The following is a 21,439-nucleotide window of genomic DNA, read 5'->3' on the forward strand; positions in this document are numbered from 1 at the left end:
CTAAAAAGTGCACATTACTCTCTCAAGTAACAAATAAGCTTTCAAATCACATTTGAAAATGTTTTCTACTTCCACAGGAAAAAGGGATTTTTTTTTTTTTTTTTTTTTTTCTTGTTTATCCTTGTCAAACTCTAGTTTATGTATCCCATTTTTCCGAATATCTTCATAAGTAATTTTCCTTCGTGATTTCTCTCTATATAATATCTCCAAAATATGATTTTTTTCTCCTCAAATCTTCTAAAAGAGATACATGTATATACAGTCAACAACTTCAGCTGTTAAAACATGTATCATAGTGGTTGTTATACAATTAGTATAGACAGATTTGTGATCTCCTTTTATTTTAAGCTCATCCAAGTTACCCTAACATTTTCCTCCTTTTTAACTATATATGTTCACTCAACAGTTTTTAAACTAAACGCTAATGAATACGTCTACGGTTTGGTCATGATGTACCAAAAAAATACATATACAACATGAAGATCAAAGTGAACGAAAAGGATGAGAAAACCTCACAACCTCTGAAACCGTGTACGTCATGATGAATTCCAAGAAGCAAAGTAAACGTAAACATACTGTGGAGAATAAAATGCGTTTTGTAAAAGTCACTTCTTGCAAGGAGCGTCATGAACCAGAATAAATACTGTACACATAGTCAAAACTAAGTGGAAATTTTTTTTTGCTTTGAAAACCAGAGGCAATCAATAGGTTTACGGTTTGATCATAAGAATACCAAAAAGATATATACGTACACCATGAAGAGAAGACGCAAAGTAAACGATGAGAAAACCTCACAAGTGACAACCTCTGAAACCGTGTACCGTGTACGTCATGATGAAAATTAAGAAGCAAAGAAGTGAAGAACCATGAACAATAAAAATGCGTTTGTAAATGTTAATTTTTGCAAAGCTTTATGAAATAAAAATTCAACCTTCAATTTTCTATTTACCAAAAAAAACATATATATATATATATATATATATATATATATATATGGTTACATATAAATATTATATGTTAAAGAAAAAAAGCTTAAAAGGAAAATAGGAAAATCTCAAAGTTTAAAATTGTAAAGTATCTAGTTTATATGATGGAAATTCTAACTATAAAAAGGAAAACTTCTACAATGATTAAGACACCAAAAAATATATATATATATAGAGCAAGAGAGAAGAACGAACTTGATTTTTTGAGGTCTCGCGACTCGCGTTAAAGGTTTAGCTTATGCCCTAATTAAGGTTTGTATGAGAATCTAGGTATAGCTTTTATATTTTCTTCGTTAAGAAATCACAAAATTGAAGAAAATGAACATCATGAAGGGAGGACGTGAAGAGAAGATTAGCCAGAGGTCCTTACGAGCTAAACTACAACGTCGCCGCGTAAAAAAGTTGTCAGAAGATGCAATCCCTATCCCTTTGGATGTATTAACAGTCGATATACTCTCGAAACTTCCGGTGAAGTCATTAGCTAGGTTCCAATGTGTTTCGAAGCTATGGTCATCTGTTATTACGGACTTGATCAAGACTCGGAATTTGACGCAGCCGCGACTACTCCTTGTCTTCCAGCCTGACTTGTTGTCCCAATGTTTATATTTCTCCTCGTATACTTATCCTGATCCAAACACTAACCAAACATTCATATCCGCTGACAAAGAGCGTGAGATATCTTGTGGGTTTAATTGCCGTTTATATCAATATGTCAATGGGTTAATCTGTTGTTTGTCAAATTCAAAGCAGTTTGCTATATACAACCCTACCACGAAACAATCTCTTTTATTACCCAAAGTCGTATACGATGGAATGACCTTTGTTGATGGATTGTTTGGGTATGATCCAGTTGAGAATCAATACAAAGTGTTTTCCTTGGTGAGAGTGTATAATGTAGAGCCGGAATATACTTGTCAAGTTTTCACATTGGGAGGTCCAAAGGAGCAGCAATGGAGAAACATTAACATCAAAGACAATTTCACTCCTAGGTGTACTAGTGAACGTAGTGTATGCATCAATGGGATTATCTATTACAGATCAGTAAGAAATGTATTAGGGACGTTTGACGTTAGATTCGAGAGATTTGATTGTATCCAGATGCCGGAAACTTTGCTGAATCAGTCTTGGAGTTCGATCACACCAGTAAACTACCAAGGGAAACTAGGATGCATACATATAAGTTATGAAAAGAACGTTAGTGCAGAGATGTGGATTATGGAAGATCATATGGGGAAACAAGAATGGTCAAAGATTACATTGTCCATAACTCCTTCTCGACTAAGTTATGTCGCTGGTGTCACTCGTAATGGTGAGATTGTGATAATGTCCAAAACCAAGTGGATTCATCCTTATTCTGATGAAACGTTATGGGCAGACTATTATGATCTTAAGAAAAACAAGACTATAACAGTTGAAATCAAAACGAACTTGGTAATAAGAGAGCAATACGGCGGACACGGAGTTCGTATCTTTTGTGAGCCAGATCACATGGAGAATACTATGGCCTTGACGTCGTCGGGAGCACCTTTTCGGAAGAAGAAACTAGCAACTACACTGAAACTATTATTTTGTGCAGCTTCGGGTTGTTAGCTACAACGTTCCGAACAAGGCTTATATATGTCTTTCTTAAATTCGTTATACTCTCACTAGTTTCTTCTAGTTGTCATTCTAGAGTAAAAGTTTTGATTTTCAATGCATATGTTTGGTAAAAATATCAATTTTATCTTAACTATTTTAATGCTTTGACCAATGTATTAAAGAAGGGATCAAATAGAAAATTGAATTGTTTTCGTGTGAAAAAACCTTAAATGACAAATAATTTTTAACGGAGGGAATATTAGTTTAGATATATATTTTGTTTCATAAACGTTCCATAAATGTTTTTCGATGACTATTTTACATAATGGTAGAATAAGATGATTAATTAAGCAAAGGAAGATTTTAAAAACCATAAACTAATCATAAGGATTAGATCATGTTGATGTTTGATGAACGAGACAGTAAACTAGTTTATTCCGCATCATTATTTTTTTCATGTATATGAGATATATATACTAAAGTGATTTCTCATTGTTTTTTTTTTGTTGTTCAATGATTTTCTTTTAGTTGAGATTTCAATGTCTAAAATCTAGTGTGCGGCCATGAGAATGAACTTCTTTGTAAATTATTTTTTTCCATTTATGGCTTGTAATATCTTTAAACATTTAAAAAAAAGTCGCAAACCTACTAGGTTTTGATTCGAAATGTGACTACATGTGTTAACTTTTATATAACAGCGGTTTCATATGTATCGAAGCTGATAGATACCGAAACCACCCTCTGATTTAGGTAAACAAACATCCTCTCAAGCTATCTTAGCATTATGTCTTTGATGGGTGATCATGATGACTATGGCCATGTTCGTTCGGTAATTGCAATAGCAACAGCGATTACACCTACAATTTAAAATCGCGAGATGTTGTTTATTTAGCAATCGCGCGACCAATTGCAATTTAAAAAGTCACGTCAATAATTTTTTTTTTGTGAGAAAAAAATTTAGTCGCAGTCGTAGGGATTGATCGCAGAACGTTTCGTCGCAGGGTCCTGCGATTGTCAAACGAACAACTTAATTTCAATCGCAGCAGTCGCATGAGGTATGCGACTGTGCGACTGCCAAAGGAAGATCACCTATGTTAAAACACATCTTGGGAACGCGGAAGACATAACACTAGAAATTTATGTCGTTGCTATAACGAGTTGATAAGTTATGGTGGACACCAAAAGATAGTTGTTTACATGGGTCTTATGGCATTATGGCAAGATTTGTCCCCTATATTACCAAGCCTCAAATCGTTCATTTTCAAAATAGGACCAGCTTTGTTTTGTTAAGAAGCCTGGATTCTTCATTTTGTTACGAGATCCCAGGTTTAATACTCAAAATTATACAATTGGCTTTGAATGTTTTAACTCTTTTTCACTTTACATCTTTTGGAATATTAATTTCCTGATAGGAAAAATTGGTAGATATATTCTATATCATAACTGTTAACTCATAGGCATATGATTGCAATTTGTGACTCAATTATTTACCTTTAAGTTGGTGCATTATAGTTAAACTAGGGTAACTAGCTCAATGACTTACATATACAGTATATACAAATAAATAAAAATGCTCAAGGCACTCCCGCATCAATGATGCTAGCTCTCCACTTCTCAAATGACATGGTTCATTGACAAAGGCCGTTCGGACTTCAAAACATGACCTTCTCTTTACACTCTTTACACTACACCGTACCGGTTCACACAAGTTCAAAACTCACCACGCCGATGGTTTGAAGTTCAAGCATCCCAACCACAATAGCTATTTCTAATTTTCCAATGTTGGGGGCTGCTAAAAGCACATAAGATACTACGTCTTTACTAATTACAGTTCTCTCGCTTTTTTTGTTTCTTCTAAATCTTCATCTTATGTACTTATATCTTGTAATCCCACCTGTGGATGTAGAATGATTTGTTGTTTGTAATGCAGTTTCTATAGTACAGTGGACCATATAACATTTTCTCCAATATTAGACAAAAAGGTACCAAAATCATTTTAGACTAATACAAATTCACCATATAAAATATAAACATACATGGACTTAAATACCGGGATGTAACTTCCACAGAATTCTATAATTATCCGATGGCTGGAAAAATAAATATGAGGTTCGAGTTTAATCTAATCATCTCGATCGCTTTCAAATAGACACCCATTACCACAATAATTAAGTCAAGAACCATCCAAATTGAATCCCACATCGCTCTCATTATACATTATCTCATAAAAATCTCATTTTTCCATATCCCTTTATTTTTATCTAATCACTATTTTTTTATTGATTTACTAGATAAGGCCTGCGATATTAGGCGGGTAAAAATTTAAAAACATTATTAAAAATAATTAAGTAGTAATATACATGTTTTTAGGTTTTATCTTGTAACACTCAAAAAATGTTGTTATCTCATAATTACTAAATTTACCTCATGTCATAATCAGTTTTAAATGAGTGAAATTTATAAAATAAAAATATATATACAGATATAGAGACATTCTCATCAAATAACTGAAGATTCATTTCTATAAATTATAATATATTTCGAAATATATTATGTTTTAACATATGCATTACAAAAATACATGTGTTGAAATTATAAAATTAAACATAAAAAATATTACTAATATTCTTAAATGGATTTTATAAAAATGATACATATTAATATTTAAATTTTTTCTATTTATTTTAGGTTTCGCATATTACTACATGTATTAAAATATTTAAAATAAAACATGTATTGAACTTAATCCATAGAAAGAAACATATTGTATGCTACATTTTTATAAAGATCGTGGTTTTCTAATGTCACTCATGATACCCCGTTTTCTTTTGCTAGCAAGGTTTTATGATGTCTCATGGGTTGTAACTGTTTTTTGGTATTCATAATTTTCTACCGTTCTCAAGATTTTGATTTGATATAAGATACCACTTAATAAACATCTTTATATAATAAGACATATGCTCAAATTCCTTATGTTTATAGGTAAATTATTATTCTTTGTTTTTGGTAAATATTTTACAAATCTTTTGTTTCTAGCACAACTTCTAAAATCGTTAATTTAAACTAATATAAAAAAACGTGGCTAATTCACATAGAATAGTTAAAATCAAATAATTAACATAATATTAATATTAGTCTAAATATTACAACAAATAAAAACGTGGTTAATTCAAGTAAAATATTAAAAATCAAATAATTAACATATTCATGTGTATATAATAAGATTACAAGAGTCTACGGAACTAGACAAACAAAAGAGAATCCAACTTTTTTTCGGTACCAAGTCATCACATCTATCATTTTCTTTTGATCTTTCTACAAAAGAAAAAAAAAATGGCGTCTTGCATATCCCGACCACCGTGGGTTGGCTCACTCATCTGCGGCGAAGTTTTGGAAAACTCTGGTTTGCGATGTAAGCCGCCCGGTTCGTGGGGATGGCCGAAGCAAATGAGACACAGTCACGTGTCTTCTTCGACGAAGCAGCAACGAGGAAACTGGACAACCGTTAACGGTGGGGAAACAAAGAGCCAAACCAATTTTGGAGATTCCGGTAGGGTTGTCACCGCGGAGGAAGCTGAGCTAGTGGCGGTCCTCAGGGAGGCTCATCCGTACGTGAATCTACATAGAGACAGCATATTTGTCGTTATGTTATCGGCTGAAATACTTGACTCCGGTTCGACCCTTGACGGCATTCTCAAGGTTCATTACCATTTACTCTTTTTTTTTTTTTTTTTCACACTACTACAAGATTCCAAAACCACAAAACGCCCGTGATCAATGATATGAACTAAATGAAATAAAGAATTGTTAATTTCATAAAAAGTAATATTTTACTTATATACATAGATAAAATACCCTGTCCATTTTTCGACCTATAGATTTGGTGAAAAACGCGGCGAAACGCTGAGATTTTTGTTTTTTACATACAGTCTTACGTAATATCTAACTAAAAGGTAAAAAGTAATCCTACAAACAATTAAAAAGAATAATGAAAAGATACACTAGAAGAAATGATTTGTACATAGAAACTTTATAAAAACACAATTCAAAAACAAACAAATCTTCAAAAAATTATAAAATGGAAGAGATATGGTAAAACATGTCACATAAAAGGCAAAAATTATATGTTTGATCAATAATTCAAGTGATGTTATGAAAAAAAAAAAAAATTCAACAATTCAAGTGAAGAAAAAACAAAAACTTATAATGTGCATGCTACAGTTACTAGCTTACTACTATTGTCTTTGTTGAAAAATCTTTCTTTTTTTATATAACCAGACAAATCATATAAATTATAATAACACGTTTGCAATGCATTTCACAAACTTTACGTAACCAACCAATCAGGAAATAGTAATAATTCAAATCAGCATCTATTGCATTTCTTGTCTTGTTACGAAACTCTCACTATCCCCCTGACAGAGACTGATGCAACTACCGGTTCAGAAGTATAAAAACAAACCGGTTTAAACCATTTTCAATCGGTTCAATAACCGAGATTAATGCACCTGTCAACGTTTTGATGATTCCTTCCAAAACCTTTTCTTCTTCTTCTTCGTCTTCTTCCTCCACCGATCAATCCACCATTGTTTGCTCTCATTCTGTAAAAATTTTCACCGGAATATGACGGAGCGAGGAGCTATGGTGGTATCATCTTCTACCTCTTACCTTCCTTTCCGATGCCCTCAACAAACAAGAAAGGATTTTGCTTTCTTCTTCGCCCCGAGTAAGAAGAAGCTAAACACTAATCGTCAATTGGTAAAGCTTCCGTTTTCTCCGGCAGTAACGGCGGCGAAATGCAATATGGTTGATTACGCGGAAACTGGTGAGAATTTCGTCGGTGATAAGCAGTTCGTGCGGTGGTTTCGTGAAGCTTGGCCTTATCTATGGGCTCATCGTGGCTGTACCTTTGTTGTTACTATCTCTGGAGATGTCTTAGACGGCCCTTATTGTGATCTCGTTTTAAAGGCACCTACTTTGTTTCCTTTTATCTCTCTTTTCTAAGTGTTTTTGGTTTTATGCACGCAAGGTGTTTGATTGTTTGTCTTGCTTTTAAAGTTCGTCTTATTAAGCTAGTTTATGATTAATTTACTTCAGATTTTCACTTTTTTTTTTGTGTGTGCAGAGGAGTTTAAAGTGAAATCATTTTGACTGACATATGTGCAGGACATAGCATTTCTTCATCACTTGGGCATAAGGTTTGTTCTAGTTCCTGGAACTCAAGTGCAAATTGACCAGCTTCTAGCTGAGAGAGGTTAGATGATTAGTCTTGCTACTTATCTTCTTATTGGCTTGTCCCCTGTGTTTGCCTGTTCTGAATCCTCTCAGTCACTTATAGTTATCTTTTCTAGGTTTGTTTAGATGTATAAGATGTTAGTGATTTTAGAAAAATTGAATCTTTGAGCTTGTTCAGATGGAGCCTAAGGTGTATGAGTTGCAGGACGCGAGCCAACATATGTGGGTCGTTACAGAGTTACAGACTCAGCATCTCTGCAGGCTGCCAAGGAAGCTGCGGGAGCCATATCTGTAATGATTGAGGCCAAACTATCTCCTGGACCTTCCATTTACAATATACGCCGACATGGTGATAATAGTCGTTTGCATGAAACGGGTGTAAGGGTTGACACTGGTAACTTCTTTGCAGCAAAGGTGAGTTTTCAACTTTTTTAAGATGTTAGTTTGAAACTTTGAATGTTGATTCTTTTCATTTTGGATCTGATTAATTTGGCATGGCAGAGAAGAGGTGTTGTTGATGGTGTTGATTTTGGAGCTACTGGTTTAGTGAAGAAGATAGATGTTGATCGGATTCGTGAGAGGCTTGATAGTGGTTCTGTAGTTTTACTGAGGAACTTGGGCCATTCCAGTTCCGGAGAAGTCTTAAATTGCAAGTATGCTCTCTTTATTAGTAAAATTTATACATCTTAAAACCTTGAAGGTATTAGTTATCTCACTCTGTTATTTTGGACATTACTTCTACACTGCAGTACCTATGAGGTTGCTACAGCTTGTGCTTTAGCTATAGGAGCAGATAAGCTTATTTGTATAATGGACGGTCCAGTTCGGGATGAGAATGGACATCTTGTTCGCTTCTTGACTCTTCAGGAAGCAGATACGTTAGTCAGAAAACGGGCACAACAAAGCGAGATAGCTGCCAAATACGTGAAGGCTGTTGGGGATGGAGGGATAAGTAGTTTTCCTGAACCTCTTGGTTACAATGGGATGGTCACAACTCCCAACAATTATAATGGGAGACCATTTTGGGAAAAACACACTCCAACCTTTCAGAATGGTGTTGGATTTGACAACGGAAACGGGTTGTGGTCTGGGGAGCGAGGTTTTGCTATTGGCGGTGAGGAGAGACTTAGCCGCTTAAACGGATATCTCTCTGAACTGGCTGCAGCAGCGTTCGTCTGCAGAGTGAGTCCTTGAGCTAACCCTTGTGCTCATTTTGTTTACTTCAAAGTTTCCTGAGCTAACCCTTGTGCTTATTTTGTTTACTTCAAAGTTTCCTGATGTATTGATGTGTTGAAGGGTGGTGTCAAAAGAGTTCACTTATTGGATGGTACTATAAGCGGAGTGCTATTGTTGGAGCTTTTCAAAAGAGATGGAATGGGGACTATGGTGGCAAGGTATACACAACCGTTTTCAATAGCAAACGATTCAAAGTTTTAAATCTTTCTCACAAAAGCTTATTGGCCCTTAATGTCACAGTGATGTATACGAAGGAACCCGAGAAGCGAAAGTGGAAGATCTTACTGGAATTAGAAAAATAATCAAACCTCTGGAAGAATCAGGGGCTTTAGTTCGCAGAACTGATGAAGAGGTTTGCCTTTTAGCCCATAGCCTTAGCCTTAGGTTCTAAGTCTATTGTTTTGGTGTTAGGATTCAAGGAATAATTTTTTTTTTTTTTTTTCTGTTCAGCTACTGCGAGCTTTGGATTCATTTGTGGTTGTGGAAAGGGAAGGACAGATTATCGCTTGTGCGGCTTTGTTCCCTTTCTTTAAAGAAAAGTGTGGAGAAGTTGCAGCTATTGCGGTTTCATCAGATTGCCGTGGACAAGGACAGGGAGATAAATTGCTCGGTATGATCATAAAACTTTTGAGTGTTGTGTTTACAATCTACAGTTAAAAAGAAAAATCAGTTTCTTAGACTATCAAATTTTTGCAGATTACATTGAGAAAAAAGCGTCAGCTCTCGGACTTGAGATGCTTTTTCTGCTAACAACGAGAACAGCTGACTGGTTTGTGAGACGCGGGTTTCAGGAATGTTCAATCGAGAAGATACCAGAGGCAAGACGAGAAAGAATTAATCTTTCGAGGAAATCCAAGTATTACATGAAGAAGTTATTGCCAGACAGGAGTGGGATCTCTGTTGTTCGTACATTTCAGTTTGGCTCTTGAGAATGTCGAGAAGAATGTAATTAACACAGAAAAATTTCGCTGAATGTCTAAGATTCTGTCGAGTTTTGAATGAATCAACATTATTTCCAGAATCAGCGAACCGGGTCACATGTCATTCCAACGCAGTTTCTCCACAAGTCATCTCCTTCGTGACACCATCTTCTCCTCTGCTGTCTTAAATCGGGTAATGAAACAATGGGGAAATATACGTATGTGGTCATCAAATCTTATACTTTTTCCCCATTTTAACTAGCTTATAGGCATTTTTTATGGACTACCTTATCTTTTATTTTCTTTCTATTTTTAGTAGAAAAAATCTTTATATACAACAATAGGTGATTGTGTAACAATATGTAAAATATTCCATAGAAAAATAAGGAAACAAGAAGAAGTTAACAGTGAAAATGGCTAAAGGTGTACATGCCATTGGTTTCATCACTTATCTAGTGATTTTCTTGATTTTGACAGGTATTTATTTATACATTGATGTGTGTTTTATTTACCGACTAGTGTGTGTATTCATTCTTTTCAAATGTAATAATTTTATTTTTCATTACAAAAACAAAATCTTTTGCTTTCAGATATTTGTAATTTTGATTAAGTATCATCTAAACGTAAAAAATGTAATTAAAAGCTATAATATGCAAATTCTAATAAAGGAAGAGAAATGGTTAGAAATACACTTTTATAGATATTCTTTTTCAAATATACCCATTTTTTTTTGTCATTTTGATTTTTGCTCTCTTTTACACAAAAGTGTGTTAAATGAACTTCTAGTTTTTTTTTTTTTTGTAGGTTTGGATTCTATATTTTACATTTAGGGTATAGTTTTGAGGAGTTTAGAGTTTATAATTTATTTATTTTGTATATTGAAAATGGTATTATTGAAAATGGACAATAAAAGAGGATATTTTAGAAAGAAGGCATAGTAAAAAGGATATTTTTGCTAATGATCCTAAAGGAATTTGAATGTTTCTTATATACTTCAGTAGGAATATCAAGAATAAAGACTAAGAAGCCGCCATGTAAAGAGGGTCGAACCGCATATATTTCACCTGGTCCTTGTAGTAACAGTCTATGCACACAAGACTGCACCCTTGCTGGTGTGTATCGTATGGGCAAATGTAAAATTGAGCGGTCAAAACCAGTTTGCAAATGTTATGGATGCAAAAAAGTGTAGATTCGGCTTATCCTAGTTGTAATAATATTATTCATTGTTATAATTCATCATTCATCAAAAACGAATTTTTCTCAATATAATATTTTAGAATTTTATTACGAAATATCGACTTTAAGTGATTGTGGTTTAGGAGAAGATGTTTGGGTGTAGATGTAGGGCCTGTTGGTTTGCCTGTCGCCAGCGATAGAAACGAGCGACAGCGACAGAAAGTTGTTCGTTTACCTGTCGCTAGTTTAGCGACCAGTCGCAACGATCGTAATTTTCAGTCGCTAAAATTTTCAGCGACTGTCGCCAACGATCAGCGACTGTCGCCAACGATCAGCGACAGTCGTTTTATCAAACAATCTAATAAATCTTATCAAATACACATATGTCAGCTATAATAGTCTAATAGATGTAATCGAGGTGAGTATCCGACGTCGTTTTATCAAACAATCCTTAGGTTTATACTTCTTCTCCAACTTTTTCTACCAAATCAAGTAAAATTTATTAAGTTCTAAACTATTTCCTTCAAACGTTCACTATGTTCCATGAGCATTTTAGGTGTATTTGATAATGAAGTTGAGTATATAATTAAGAATTGAGTTTAGCCGCATGCGGTTTTGGAGAAGATGTTGACAAAACAATATTATTATATTTTATCTACACTTCACAAATATTTTACTAAAAACATTTACTATTAAAATTGTTTTTTAAGTTTCAATAGTAATTAGTTTTTAAATTAAAACTAAAAAAGGAAAAAGACTAATATAGTAATATCTAAACACTCATGAAAAGAAAACTTCCACCAATTCCTCAAGAATTGTTCAAATTTTGAATGATGTAACATTTTTTCCCCTCCAAATTCCTCAAAAAATCTTCAATTCCACACAATATATGTTACCATTTTAAACCTAACTAAGTTTTCACCCGCGGTACACCGCGGGACTAAATTATAAATTAATATATTTTAAATAATAATTTTTAATTTATTTAGTTTTTAAATTCCCAATTAATTAAATTTTATCTAATTAATTTACAATTTTGTTTAGAATGTTTTTTTTCTTCTTATGTTTTATACAGTTTATAACCTAATTACATTAAATTTGTTATTAGATAGAATATAAAATTTTAAAACACTTAGTTTTGTTTTCTATAATTAAACAGAGACATATGCCTATATGGTATTGTTAGTGTATATTTTTATGTGTATACAATTTTTTTTTTTTTGGAATATTAAGAATGTGTTGCAGTATGTGTAATATTTTGTAGTTCATATACTAAATAATTTATAAGTTAATTTTCTAAACTATAACTACAAATCTATAGTATATGAAATAAACTAATAGTTTTAGTGTTAGTTCTATAGTCCAAATCCGCCATGCTAGGCGAATCACGCAACATGTTCAAAGATTTTTAATCTGCAAAAACTCATCATACGAAACTGATGAAAATAAAATATAGTATGTGAAGCTAAAAGTTACTATTTATCAAATCAGTTTTTCAAATTTTTAAAGAAAAATACCTTTCACTCACCTCTTTATAAATAAGGAAATAAAATCTGTATATATTTACAATTATGTTTGTTATCTTTTAAAATATTTAGTTTCTATAAAAAATCAAATATAAGTAGAGTTAATTTATTTATTAAATTAATTATTTAATACTAATGATATGCATGTAAATAAGTGTCAACTTCAAGATTTATTTTATAAATATCTCCAAAAATATATATATATAGATGTGGTCATAAATCTTGACGCGGTCATCAAATCTAGCTAACCTCTAATTTTTCTTCGTTCTTAACAAATTTGTACATATGTAATATATATTCTTAATACTATTGAATATTTTCTTTCTACTTTTAGAAGAAACGATCTTTATATACAGCAATAGGTGACTGTGTACATATGTAATATATATTCCATCAAAAAGAACGAAACAAGAAGAAGTTGACAGTGAAAATGGCTAAAGGTGTACATGCCATTGGTTTCATCACTTATCTGGTGATTTTCTTGATATTGACAGGTACTGTATATGATTTTTGTTTTTGGTCAACGTACTGTATATTGATATGTGTTTTATATTTCGACTAGTGTGTATTCTTTTCAAGTAAATTTTATTTTATACATAATATACATAAAATAAAAATATTGTTTTCTAGATATTAATTTTTTGCTTAAGTATATGTTTTAAAATCTTAAACCTAAAGTTTATCTATCAAAACCCAAATAATTTTCAATATATATATATATATATAATTTTGAATATTTTAAGTATATAAAATTATGATAAAGGGGTTTGAATGTTTCTTTATATAATGCAGTAGGAATATCAAGAGTAAAGACTCAGCAGCCGCCATGTAATGAGGGTCGAGTCGCATACGTGTCACCTGATTTTTGTATTGATAGTATATGCACACAAGACTGCACCCTTGCTGGTGTTTATAGCAGCGGCAAATGTGAAATTGAGCGGTCAAAACCAGTTTGCAAATGTTATGGATGCAAATAGGTGTAGATTCCGCTGTTCCTAGTTGCAACTATATTATTCATTGTTATAATTCATTAATATAAAAATGTAACGTCCCAAAAATTCAAAATTAATAAAACGTCCCAAAAATTCAAAATTAATAAAAAAAAACTAGAACTGAGCAAAAAAGTTGGATCCAAAAACCTAACCTAGAACGATATATAAAAACTGGATTAGATAGGGTATAAGTATGACCATCTTATTGAGTCTTAATAGTCCTATTCGTGGGTATAGGGTAATATCCAGATGCAATCTGATACCCAAGCAAGTAACTAAATACCTAAACATTAAATATCCAAAAAACCAACGATATTTAGCCTTAATATAATCTAATTATCCAAAATTAAAATTATAAATCCGAATATATCATTTAGTTTTATACTTAAATAACTAAAATATCCAATTTCTTTTTTTTTTAATATTTGTCTTCCGAACCGATCGAATCCAACAAGAACCAAACTGAATGTTTTACAATTACCATATTGGATATCAAATTCATAAATCCAAAAACCCGAATCCGATCGGATCCTACCCAAACTCGGACCCATTACTCATAAGCCCTATGGAACCTTGCCTCTCTTTGTTAGTGAGTTTTCACTTGGGAATCAAGATGACACTAACACAAAAGAATAAGCTCTATATTATGGTCAAGGACGTATAATAGAAATAACACAATGTCCCATAATTTTTTTTTGTGTGCACCAATGTCACATAATATTATTTCACTGATTTAAGTCTTTATTAGAACATTAGCTCATAGAGAAGGATATTATATCCCAACATAACATAACATATGAAATACTGATTGTATATACTTAATTAAGGATTGGATTTAAGTGCTTGCGGTTTAGAAGGAATTGTTTGGGTGTAGATGTAATCGAGGTGAGCATCCGACGTCGTTTTCATCAAACAATCCTCAGTTTCACACTTCTTCTCCATCTCCTACAACCAAATAAAATAAATTTAATTACTTAATTCTAATTTATGTCCTTCAAGGGTTCATTATGTTCCATGAGCAATTTAGGTGTATTGATAAAGAAGTTGGGTATAATTAAAGACTGACGTTAGCTGCATGCGGTTTAGGAGGAGTTGGTTGGGTATAGATGTAATCGAGGTGAGCATCCAAAGTTGATTTCATCAAACACTTCTCCGTTTCACATTTCTTCTCCATCTCCTTCATATATACAATTAAAAGAAATTTTATAAATCAACCTTATGGTAAAAAGAATATAATGCATTAAAATATCCTCCTAGATATAAACATTCAACAAAAATATTTTGGGTTTTCCCAAGAGAATGAGTAGTTACAATAGATTTGTTCTGGAGAGTCGAGTCGGGACGAGCCACTGAAGCTATAACCATGAAGCTAAGTAAAAGTGCTCCAACGACGAGAATGTTAATCTTTGACATGGTTTCTTCTTCTTTAATCCTTTTCTTTCTCTCTCTCTTTTTTTTTTTTTTTTTTTTTTTCTCTTTCCTGTTTCTTTTCTTGAANTATATATATATATATATATACATATGGTGTTTCAAAGAAAGAGTCATATTTTATAAGACTAAATTAGGTAAGATACTTACAATATTTTTCCTTTTTATTGCAAAAAACTATCCAACTCTTTAATTTTGATGGATATGTATTAATAACTTTTTCTATTGCAAAAATGGCATGTTTTATCTAAAAGGAGAAATATATTATTTATATATCAATGCATTTTTGGTATAACATTTAAATCTTCATAATGCATTAGATTTCTAACTTTTTGTTACTTAGTCAATTTTACCACCACTCTCTCGTTCGTTACGCTCATCCAGTCATCAACGTCGTTGCTGACTACTAGAAATGAATCCTTTAGTTAATTTCCATGAGATAACAACAACTAATCTCTTTACCAAATGGACACATAAAAGTTAACAAAAAGGCAATCTGAAAGTATTCATGTGGGTGAGATTTTCTTTTTTCCATTCAGGATTTTAAGTAATCATTATGCTAATGTTAGGATAGGGATAATATAAGTCATCATTTCAAGTGTTCTAGATTTTCACGTGTTCCTTACAAGTTCCAAGAACACTGATTTCTATTCATTTAATTCGTTTTTAAGCATAACGATTAAACAACGTATTTACCCGCCACTTCTCTTCACGAATCCTACGATATTTTGAATCTTTAACAATAATGATGATATAACCCATAGTGTACGCTTCTGCGCTTCATGTCCTGCATGAATGTATCAACTATATAATTTTAACGTTCATAATCCATATACTATAGCATGTTTGTTTTTATAAATATGAAAAGAATCGAATGTTTGGGCTTTGATTGAGATAGTTGAGCTCACGAAATAAAAAGGACTCGACTTAGCTTAATTCAAGGAAAGCATGAAAGAGAGTTTTGGCTTAGCATAACACAAGGACTGGGTCCAATTTCTCAAAGCTTAAAATAAAAACCACAGATCTTAAAACTCGCCTTTGTATATTCTTCCTCCATTTAATTTGCGATTCTTCTGCATGCTTCTTTCTTTCTCTCCCACATTTTTTCTTCCAAAACAAAACATTAAAAAGAAAATATTAATCAAAAGAAAATAGCTAGACATATTGAAGCTGGAAAAGAGAAATGGAGAGTTACCTCAACTCGAATTTCGACGTTAAGGCAAAGCATTCTTCGGAGGAAGTGCTCGAAAAATGGCGGAATCTTTGCAGCGTCGTCAAGAACCCGAAACGTCGGTTTCGCTTCACAGCCAATATCTCCAAGCGTTACGAAGCTGCTGCCATGCGCCGTACCAACCAGGTATATCTTCTATCATATTGCTTCTTTTATGTCTATTGGTTTTACGAAAATTGTAGATTGTGTAACCATTCCAATGTAAAACGGTATGGTAGCTTATAAACATTTAAAAACTGGATATATTAACCCTAATTTACTGACCCTTTTTATAAATATTTTTTAAACATCTTTTTTTTAAAGAAATCGGTCTAATGTTTTTCTTTTCGAGTTGATATAATAATCATAAATTACATTGGAACGCATCTAACTTGAGATTGAGTTTATAGCTTGCTCTATTTCTGTAAATTATTTTATTTTCCTTCAAAACGTTATTTGATAATTTGCTATATATATACAGGAGAAATTAAGGGTTGCAGTTCTTGTGTCAAAAGCCGCATTCCAGTTTATCTCTGGTGAGTAACTAATCTGAGACAGAGGAAACTTTAGAGCATTTTTTAAAAAAAAATTTTGTACTTTTTTAAGAAAGTGTATTGTTCTTGATTTTGAACTTTTTTTTTTTTTTTTGTTATTCAGGTGTTTCTCCAAGTGACTACAAGGTTCCTGAAGAAGTTAAAGCTGCAGGGTTTGAGATTTGTGCGGATGAGTTAGGATCAATAGTGGAAGGTCATGATGTGAAGAAGCTTAAGTTCCATGGTGGAGTTGATGGTCTTTCAGGTAAGCTTAAGGCATGTCCCAATGCTGGTCTCTCAACACATGATTCTGACCAGTTGAGCAAGCGACAAGAGCTTTTTGGAATCAACAAGTTTGCAGAGAGTGAACTAAGAAGTTTTTGGGTTTTTGTTTGGGAAGCACTTCAAGACATGACTCTTATGATTCTAGGAGTTTGCGCTTTCGTGTCTTTGATAGTTGGAATTGCAACTGAAGGATGGCCTCAAGGCTCACATGATGGTCTTGGCATTGTAGCTAGTATCCTTTTGGTTGTATTTGTGACAGCAACAAGTGATTACAGACAGTCTTTGCAGTTCCGGGATTTAGATAAGGAGAAGAAGAAGATTACTGTTCAAGTTACGCGAAATGGGTTTAGACAGAAGATGTCAATATATGATTTGCTCCCTGGTGACGTTGTTCATCTTGCTATCGGCGATCAAGTTCCTGCGGATGGTCTTTTCCTCTCGGGGTTTTCTGTTGTCATCGATGAATCGAGTTTGACTGGAGAGAGTGAGCCTGTGATGGTGAGTGCACAGAACCCTTTCCTTCTCTCTGGAACCAAAGTTCAAGATGGGTCATGTAAGATGTTGGTTACAACAGTTGGGATGAGAACTCAATGGGGAAAGCTAATGGCAACTCTAAGTGAAGGAGGCGATGACGAAACTCCATTGCAGGTGAAACTTAATGGAGTTGCAACCATCATTGGTAAAATTGGTCTTTTCTTCGCTATTGTTACTTTTGCAGTTTTAGTGCAAGGAATGTTTATGAGAAAGGTTTCATTGGGAACTCACTGGAGGTGGTCTGGAGATGAAGCGTTGGAGCTTTTGGAATATTTTGCTATTGCTGTGACAATTGTTGTTGTTGCGGTTCCTGAAGGGTTACCATTAGCTGTCACACTTAGCCTCGCGTTTGCGATGAAGAAGATGATGAATGATAAAGCGCTTGTTCGACATTTGGCAGCTTGTGAGACAATGGGATCTGCAACTACTATTTGTAGTGACAAGACTGGTACTTTAACAACAAATCACATGACTGTTGTGAAGTCTTGCATTTGTATGAGTGTTCAAGATGTAGCAAGCAAAAGTTCTAGCTTGCAGTCTGAGATTCCTGAAGCTGCTCTGAAACTATTGCTCCAGTCGATTTTTAATAATACCGGTGGGGAAGTTGTTGTGAACGAACATGGGAAGACAGAGATATTGGGAACACCAACAGAGACTGCTATATTGGAATTAGGACTATCTCTTGGAGGTAAGTTTCAAGAAGAGAGACAATCTTACAAAGTTATCAAAGTTGAGCCTTTTAACTCAACAAAGAAAAGAATGGGAGTAGTCATTGAGCTCCCTGAAGGAGGACGTATTCGCGCTCACACGAAAGGAGCTTCCGAGATTGTTTTAGCAGCTTGCGATAAAGTTATCAACTCAAGCGGTGAGGCTGTTCCGCTTGATGAAGAATCTATCAAGTACTTGAATGTTACAATCAATGAATTTGCAAATGAAGCTCTTCGTACGCTTTGCCTTGCCTATATGGATATCGAAAACGGGTTTTCCCCGGATCAAGGCATTCCGGCCTCAGGGTTTACTTGCATAGGGATTGTTGGTATTAAAGACCCTGTTCGTCCTGGAGTCAGGGAGTCTGTGGAACTTTGTCGCCGTGCGGGTATTATGGTAAGAATGATTACAGGAGATAACATTAATACCGCAAAGGCTATTGCTAGGGAATGTGGCATCCTCACTGATGATGGTATAGCCATTGAAGGTCCTGTCTTTAGAGAAAAAAATCAAGAAGAGATGCTTGAACTCATTCCCAAGATTCAGGTAACCGTTTCTTGATTTAACCTTTTTAAAAAAAAGATTTAACCTCTTTAACCTTCACTTTATATTATTCTAGGACTTAAACCAGATTTTGTTTTTCTTACAAGGTGATGGCTCGTTCGTCGCCCATGGACAAGCATACACTGGTGAAACAGTTAAGGACCACTTTTGATGAAGTTGTTGCTGTGACTGGTGATGGTACAAACGATGCACCAGCACTCCACGAGGCAGACATAGGATTAGCTATGGGGATTGCCGGAACTGAAGTGAGTAGGATATGTCGAAAAAGACTAATGTTAATAATTATGAGACTAATGTTAATAATTATGAAAACGACTCAAAATTTGTTTGAAAACTATTTTAGGTAGCAAAGGAGAGCGCAGATGTCATCATTCTAGACGATAATTTCAGCACAATCGTTACGGTGGCAAAGTGGGGACGTTCTGTTTACATTAACATTCAGAAGTTTGTGCAGTTTCAGTTAACAGTCAATGTTGTTGCACTCATTGTTAACTTCTCTTCAGCTTGTTTGACTGGTAAGTTAAAGGAATAGGCTGATTCAGTTTTATTCAAATTTTTATTTTTCTACTATTTTGTTCTTCTGTAGTTTCCATCTTTACTTTGTTTATGCGTTAATTCACAGGAAGTGCTCCTCTAACTGCTGTTCAACTACTTTGGGTCAACATGATAATGGACACACTTGGAGCTCTTGCTCTAGCTACAGAACCTCCGAACAACGAGCTAATGAAACGTATGCCAGTTGGGAGGAGAGGGAATTTCATTACCAACGCGATGTGGAGAAATATCTTAGGACAATCTGTGTACCAATTCGTTATCATTTGGTTCCTACAGGCCAAAGGAAAGTCTATGTTTGGTCTTGTTGGTTCTGACTCTACTCTTGTATTGAACACACTTATCTTCAACTGCTTTGTCTTCTGTCAGGTAAAATACTCATAACTTAGACTCACTTGAAACTTTTGTGGTATGATATATTGCGTGGTTTGTTCTTAATGTTACAGGTTTTCAATGAAATAAGCTCGCGGGAGATGGAAGAAATCGATGTTTTGAAAGGCATACTCGATAACTATGTCTTTGTGGTTGTTATTGGTGCAACAGTTTTCTTTCAGATCATAATCATTGAGTTCTTGGGCACATTTGCAAGCACCACACCACTTACAATAGTCCAATGGTTATTCAGCATACTTGTTGGCTTCTTGGGTATGCCTATCGCTGTTGGTTTGAAGAAAATACCTGTGTGATTGAAGACATAATACCGATAAAAATCTTGCTCTTATAGAAACAGAAGTTCCTATTGACACATGCAAAATTTTCACAAAGCTTTTGCCTTTTTACATTGTTGGCTAAGTTTGTGTTAAATAGGCTAATGACAATTAATCTACTCATCCATTTCTTTTGTTTCTTGGTTCTTAAATTGAATCCATGTTATCAACACCAAAATCAAAAACAAAATCTTGGACTAGATCGAGACTTGCCGAGAAAAAGACGAGTGACGATTAAAAAAATTAAAGAACAGAGAAGAAAGTGGACCATACTATAATTTTAAACTTAATTAAGAACCCTCTCTCTCTCTAAAGTCTAAAGTTATGTAGCTTTTTTGGTGGAGCCTTCATTGTGACACTATCAAATTCAAAGAGATACCATATGTCATTGTAAAATTATGTGAATCTCAGTTGTTGTTAGAATATAAGCTTTCAACACTGAAATATTGATCTGCAACACTGAAATAATTTTAAACAGCTCTCTATCTACAATTAGATCTGTCACTACCTCCGCGTATCAGAATTGCGTAACAATTTAGTTGTGGTTGACATTTTCACATTAAAAAATATTATGTTTAAAAATATACAAGTACTCAGACAATAAGTGTTTTGAATTAAAAACTATGTTTTAAATATACCAATAGTATTATATTGTAAATTTCTCAAATGTACTTCAACACAATCCTTTATAATATGCTCGCAAGATAATATGTCGAAACAAAATTAAAAATATTAGCATAAATGATATATTGAGATGTGAAAAACTCGATCCACCAATACATGGGAAATGCGCAAGATGAGATACATTCTTTTTTCTTCTAGTTACACCAAATCAATTTTATAGTATTATGTATATATATGAAGGGATTATTAAGAACAAAAAAAGTCAAAAGCCCTTGCATAAAACCATTTGTTCTAGTAACTCTGCCAATGCTTTTGGTAACAAAATACTTGTTTTTATATCAGATATAATCGATATAAATATTTTAAATATTTAAATTATCATTAAGATAATCTCAGATAATCCGAAACTCGTTCAAGTATCGGATAATACCACCATCCAAACTAAGATCTACTTATACACATATCAAAATCCTGTAATACATCAAAGATTTAGTCATAGCTATCTTTTTATTTTATCCAAATGTGGTCCACAGCTGTCCATTTGTGTAATCATCAGCATTTTTAGTTTATAATTTATTGGTCATTGTGCTTCATATCGTTTTGTTTTTTTTTTTTTTTTTTTTTTTTTTTTTTTTTTTTTTTTTT

General features: G+C 33.5%; 6 protein-coding genes across 7 annotated transcripts; 5 read left to right on the forward strand and 1 right to left on the reverse strand.

Moving 5' to 3' along the window:
* Window positions 1,305–2,576, forward strand: LOC104715908 (putative F-box protein At1g32420). Its single transcript, XM_010433275.1, has one exon. It carries the CDS (start codon window positions 1,305–1,307, stop codon window positions 2,574–2,576), a length of 1,272 nt encoding a protein of 423 aa, XP_010431577.1.
* LOC104713736 (probable amino-acid acetyltransferase NAGS1, chloroplastic) lies at window positions 5,859–10,059 on the forward strand. Of its 2 annotated transcripts, none has more exons than XM_010430923.2 (9): window positions 5,859–6,263; window positions 7,731–7,818; window positions 8,005–8,213; window positions 8,301–8,452; window positions 8,549–8,981; window positions 9,096–9,193; window positions 9,276–9,387; window positions 9,486–9,645; window positions 9,732–10,059. In XM_010430923.2, the coding sequence occupies exons 1-9, from the start codon at window positions 5,898–5,900 to the stop codon at window positions 9,962–9,964; spliced, it is 1,851 nt and encodes a 616-aa protein (XP_010429225.1). In that variant the 5' UTR covers window positions 5,859–5,897; the 3' UTR covers window positions 9,965–10,059. The 2 variants fall into 2 exon arrangements, with proteins under 2 accessions (XP_010429225.1, XP_010429226.1); XM_010430924.2 differs by lacking the exon at window positions 5,859–6,263 and adding an exon at window positions 7,084–7,532.
* Window positions 10,250–11,145, forward strand: LOC109126271 (putative defensin-like protein 191). The gene is made up of 2 exons (XM_019229548.1): window positions 10,250–10,432; window positions 10,954–11,145. Exons 1-2 carry the CDS (start codon window positions 10,369–10,371, stop codon window positions 11,142–11,144), a joined length of 255 nt encoding a protein of 84 aa, XP_019085093.1. The 5' UTR covers window positions 10,250–10,368; the 3' UTR covers window position 11,145.
* LOC109126625 (putative defensin-like protein 191) lies at window positions 13,088–13,634 on the forward strand. The gene is made up of 2 exons (XM_019230336.1): window positions 13,088–13,151; window positions 13,450–13,634. The coding sequence occupies exons 1-2, from the start codon at window positions 13,088–13,090 to the stop codon at window positions 13,632–13,634; spliced, it is 249 nt and encodes an 82-aa protein (XP_019085881.1).
* LOC104713737 (phytosulfokines-like) lies at window positions 14,338–15,096 on the reverse strand. The gene is made up of 3 exons (XM_010430925.2): window positions 14,961–15,096; window positions 14,716–14,826; window positions 14,338–14,594 (listed from the first exon to the last, which is right to left on the reverse strand). Exons 1-3 carry the CDS (start codon window positions 15,060–15,062, stop codon window positions 14,472–14,474), a joined length of 336 nt encoding a protein of 111 aa, XP_010429227.1. The 5' UTR covers window positions 15,063–15,096; the 3' UTR covers window positions 14,338–14,471.
* Window positions 16,206–20,280, forward strand: LOC104713738 (putative calcium-transporting ATPase 7, plasma membrane-type). The gene is made up of 7 exons (XM_010430927.2): window positions 16,206–16,434; window positions 16,769–16,823; window positions 16,945–18,893; window positions 18,998–19,156; window positions 19,255–19,426; window positions 19,534–19,832; window positions 19,910–20,280. The coding sequence occupies exons 1-7, from the start codon at window positions 16,261–16,263 to the stop codon at window positions 20,147–20,149; spliced, it is 3,048 nt and encodes a 1,015-aa protein (XP_010429229.1). The 5' UTR covers window positions 16,206–16,260; the 3' UTR covers window positions 20,150–20,280.

This window comes from Camelina sativa, chromosome 9 (assembly GCF_000633955.1).
Source record: "Camelina sativa cultivar DH55 chromosome 9, Cs, whole genome shotgun sequence".
Lineage (NCBI taxonomy): Eukaryota > Viridiplantae > Streptophyta > Magnoliopsida > Brassicales > Brassicaceae > Camelina > Camelina sativa.

What these genes read in the sequence shown, in the direction of transcription:
- LOC104715908 (XM_010433275.1), top strand. Translation starts at nt 1,305, where the DNA reads ATGAACATCATGAAGGGAGGACGTGAAGAGAAGATTAGCCAGAGGTCC.
- LOC104713736 (XM_010430923.2), top strand. Translation starts at nt 5,898, where the DNA reads ATGGCGTCTTGCATATCCCGACCACCGTGGGTTGGCTCACTCATCTGC. An exon ending in CCCTTGACGGCATTCTCAAG is followed by an intron (nt 6,264 to 7,730) that starts GTTCATTACCAT and finishes ACATATGTGCAG; the next exon opens with GACATAGCATTTCTTCATCA. An exon ending in ATGGGGACTATGGTGGCAAG is followed by an intron (nt 9,194 to 9,275) that starts GTATACACAACC and finishes TTAATGTCACAG; the next exon opens with TGATGTATACGAAGGAACCC.
- LOC109126271 (XM_019229548.1), top strand. Translation starts at nt 10,369, where the DNA reads ATGGCTAAAGGTGTACATGCCATTGGTTTCATCACTTATCTAGTGATT. An exon ending in GATTTTCTTGATTTTGACAG is followed by an intron (nt 10,433 to 10,953) that starts GTATTTATTTAT and finishes TATATACTTCAG; the next exon opens with TAGGAATATCAAGAATAAAG.
- LOC109126625 (XM_019230336.1), top strand. Translation starts at nt 13,088, where the DNA reads ATGGCTAAAGGTGTACATGCCATTGGTTTCATCACTTATCTGGTGATT. An exon ending in GATTTTCTTGATATTGACAG is followed by an intron (nt 13,152 to 13,449) that starts GTACTGTATATG and finishes TATATAATGCAG; the next exon opens with TAGGAATATCAAGAGTAAAG.
- LOC104713737 (XM_010430925.2), bottom strand. Translation starts at nt 15,062, where the DNA reads ATGTCAAAGATTAACATTCTCGTCGTTGGAGCACTTTTACTTAGCTTC. An exon ending in CTCTCCAGAACAAATCTATT is followed by an intron (nt 14,827 to 14,960) that starts GTAACTACTCAT and finishes GTATATATGAAG; the next exon opens with GAGATGGAGAAGAAATGTGA. An exon ending in CTAAACCGCATGCAGCTAAC is followed by an intron (nt 14,595 to 14,715) that starts GTCAGTCTTTAA and finishes ATTTGGTTGTAG; the next exon opens with GAGATGGAGAAGAAGTGTGA.
- LOC104713738 (XM_010430927.2), top strand. Translation starts at nt 16,261, where the DNA reads ATGGAGAGTTACCTCAACTCGAATTTCGACGTTAAGGCAAAGCATTCT. An exon ending in CCATGCGCCGTACCAACCAG is followed by an intron (nt 16,435 to 16,768) that starts GTATATCTTCTA and finishes ATATATATACAG; the next exon opens with GAGAAATTAAGGGTTGCAGT. An exon ending in AACTCATTCCCAAGATTCAG is followed by an intron (nt 18,894 to 18,997) that starts GTAACCGTTTCT and finishes TTTTCTTACAAG; the next exon opens with GTGATGGCTCGTTCGTCGCC.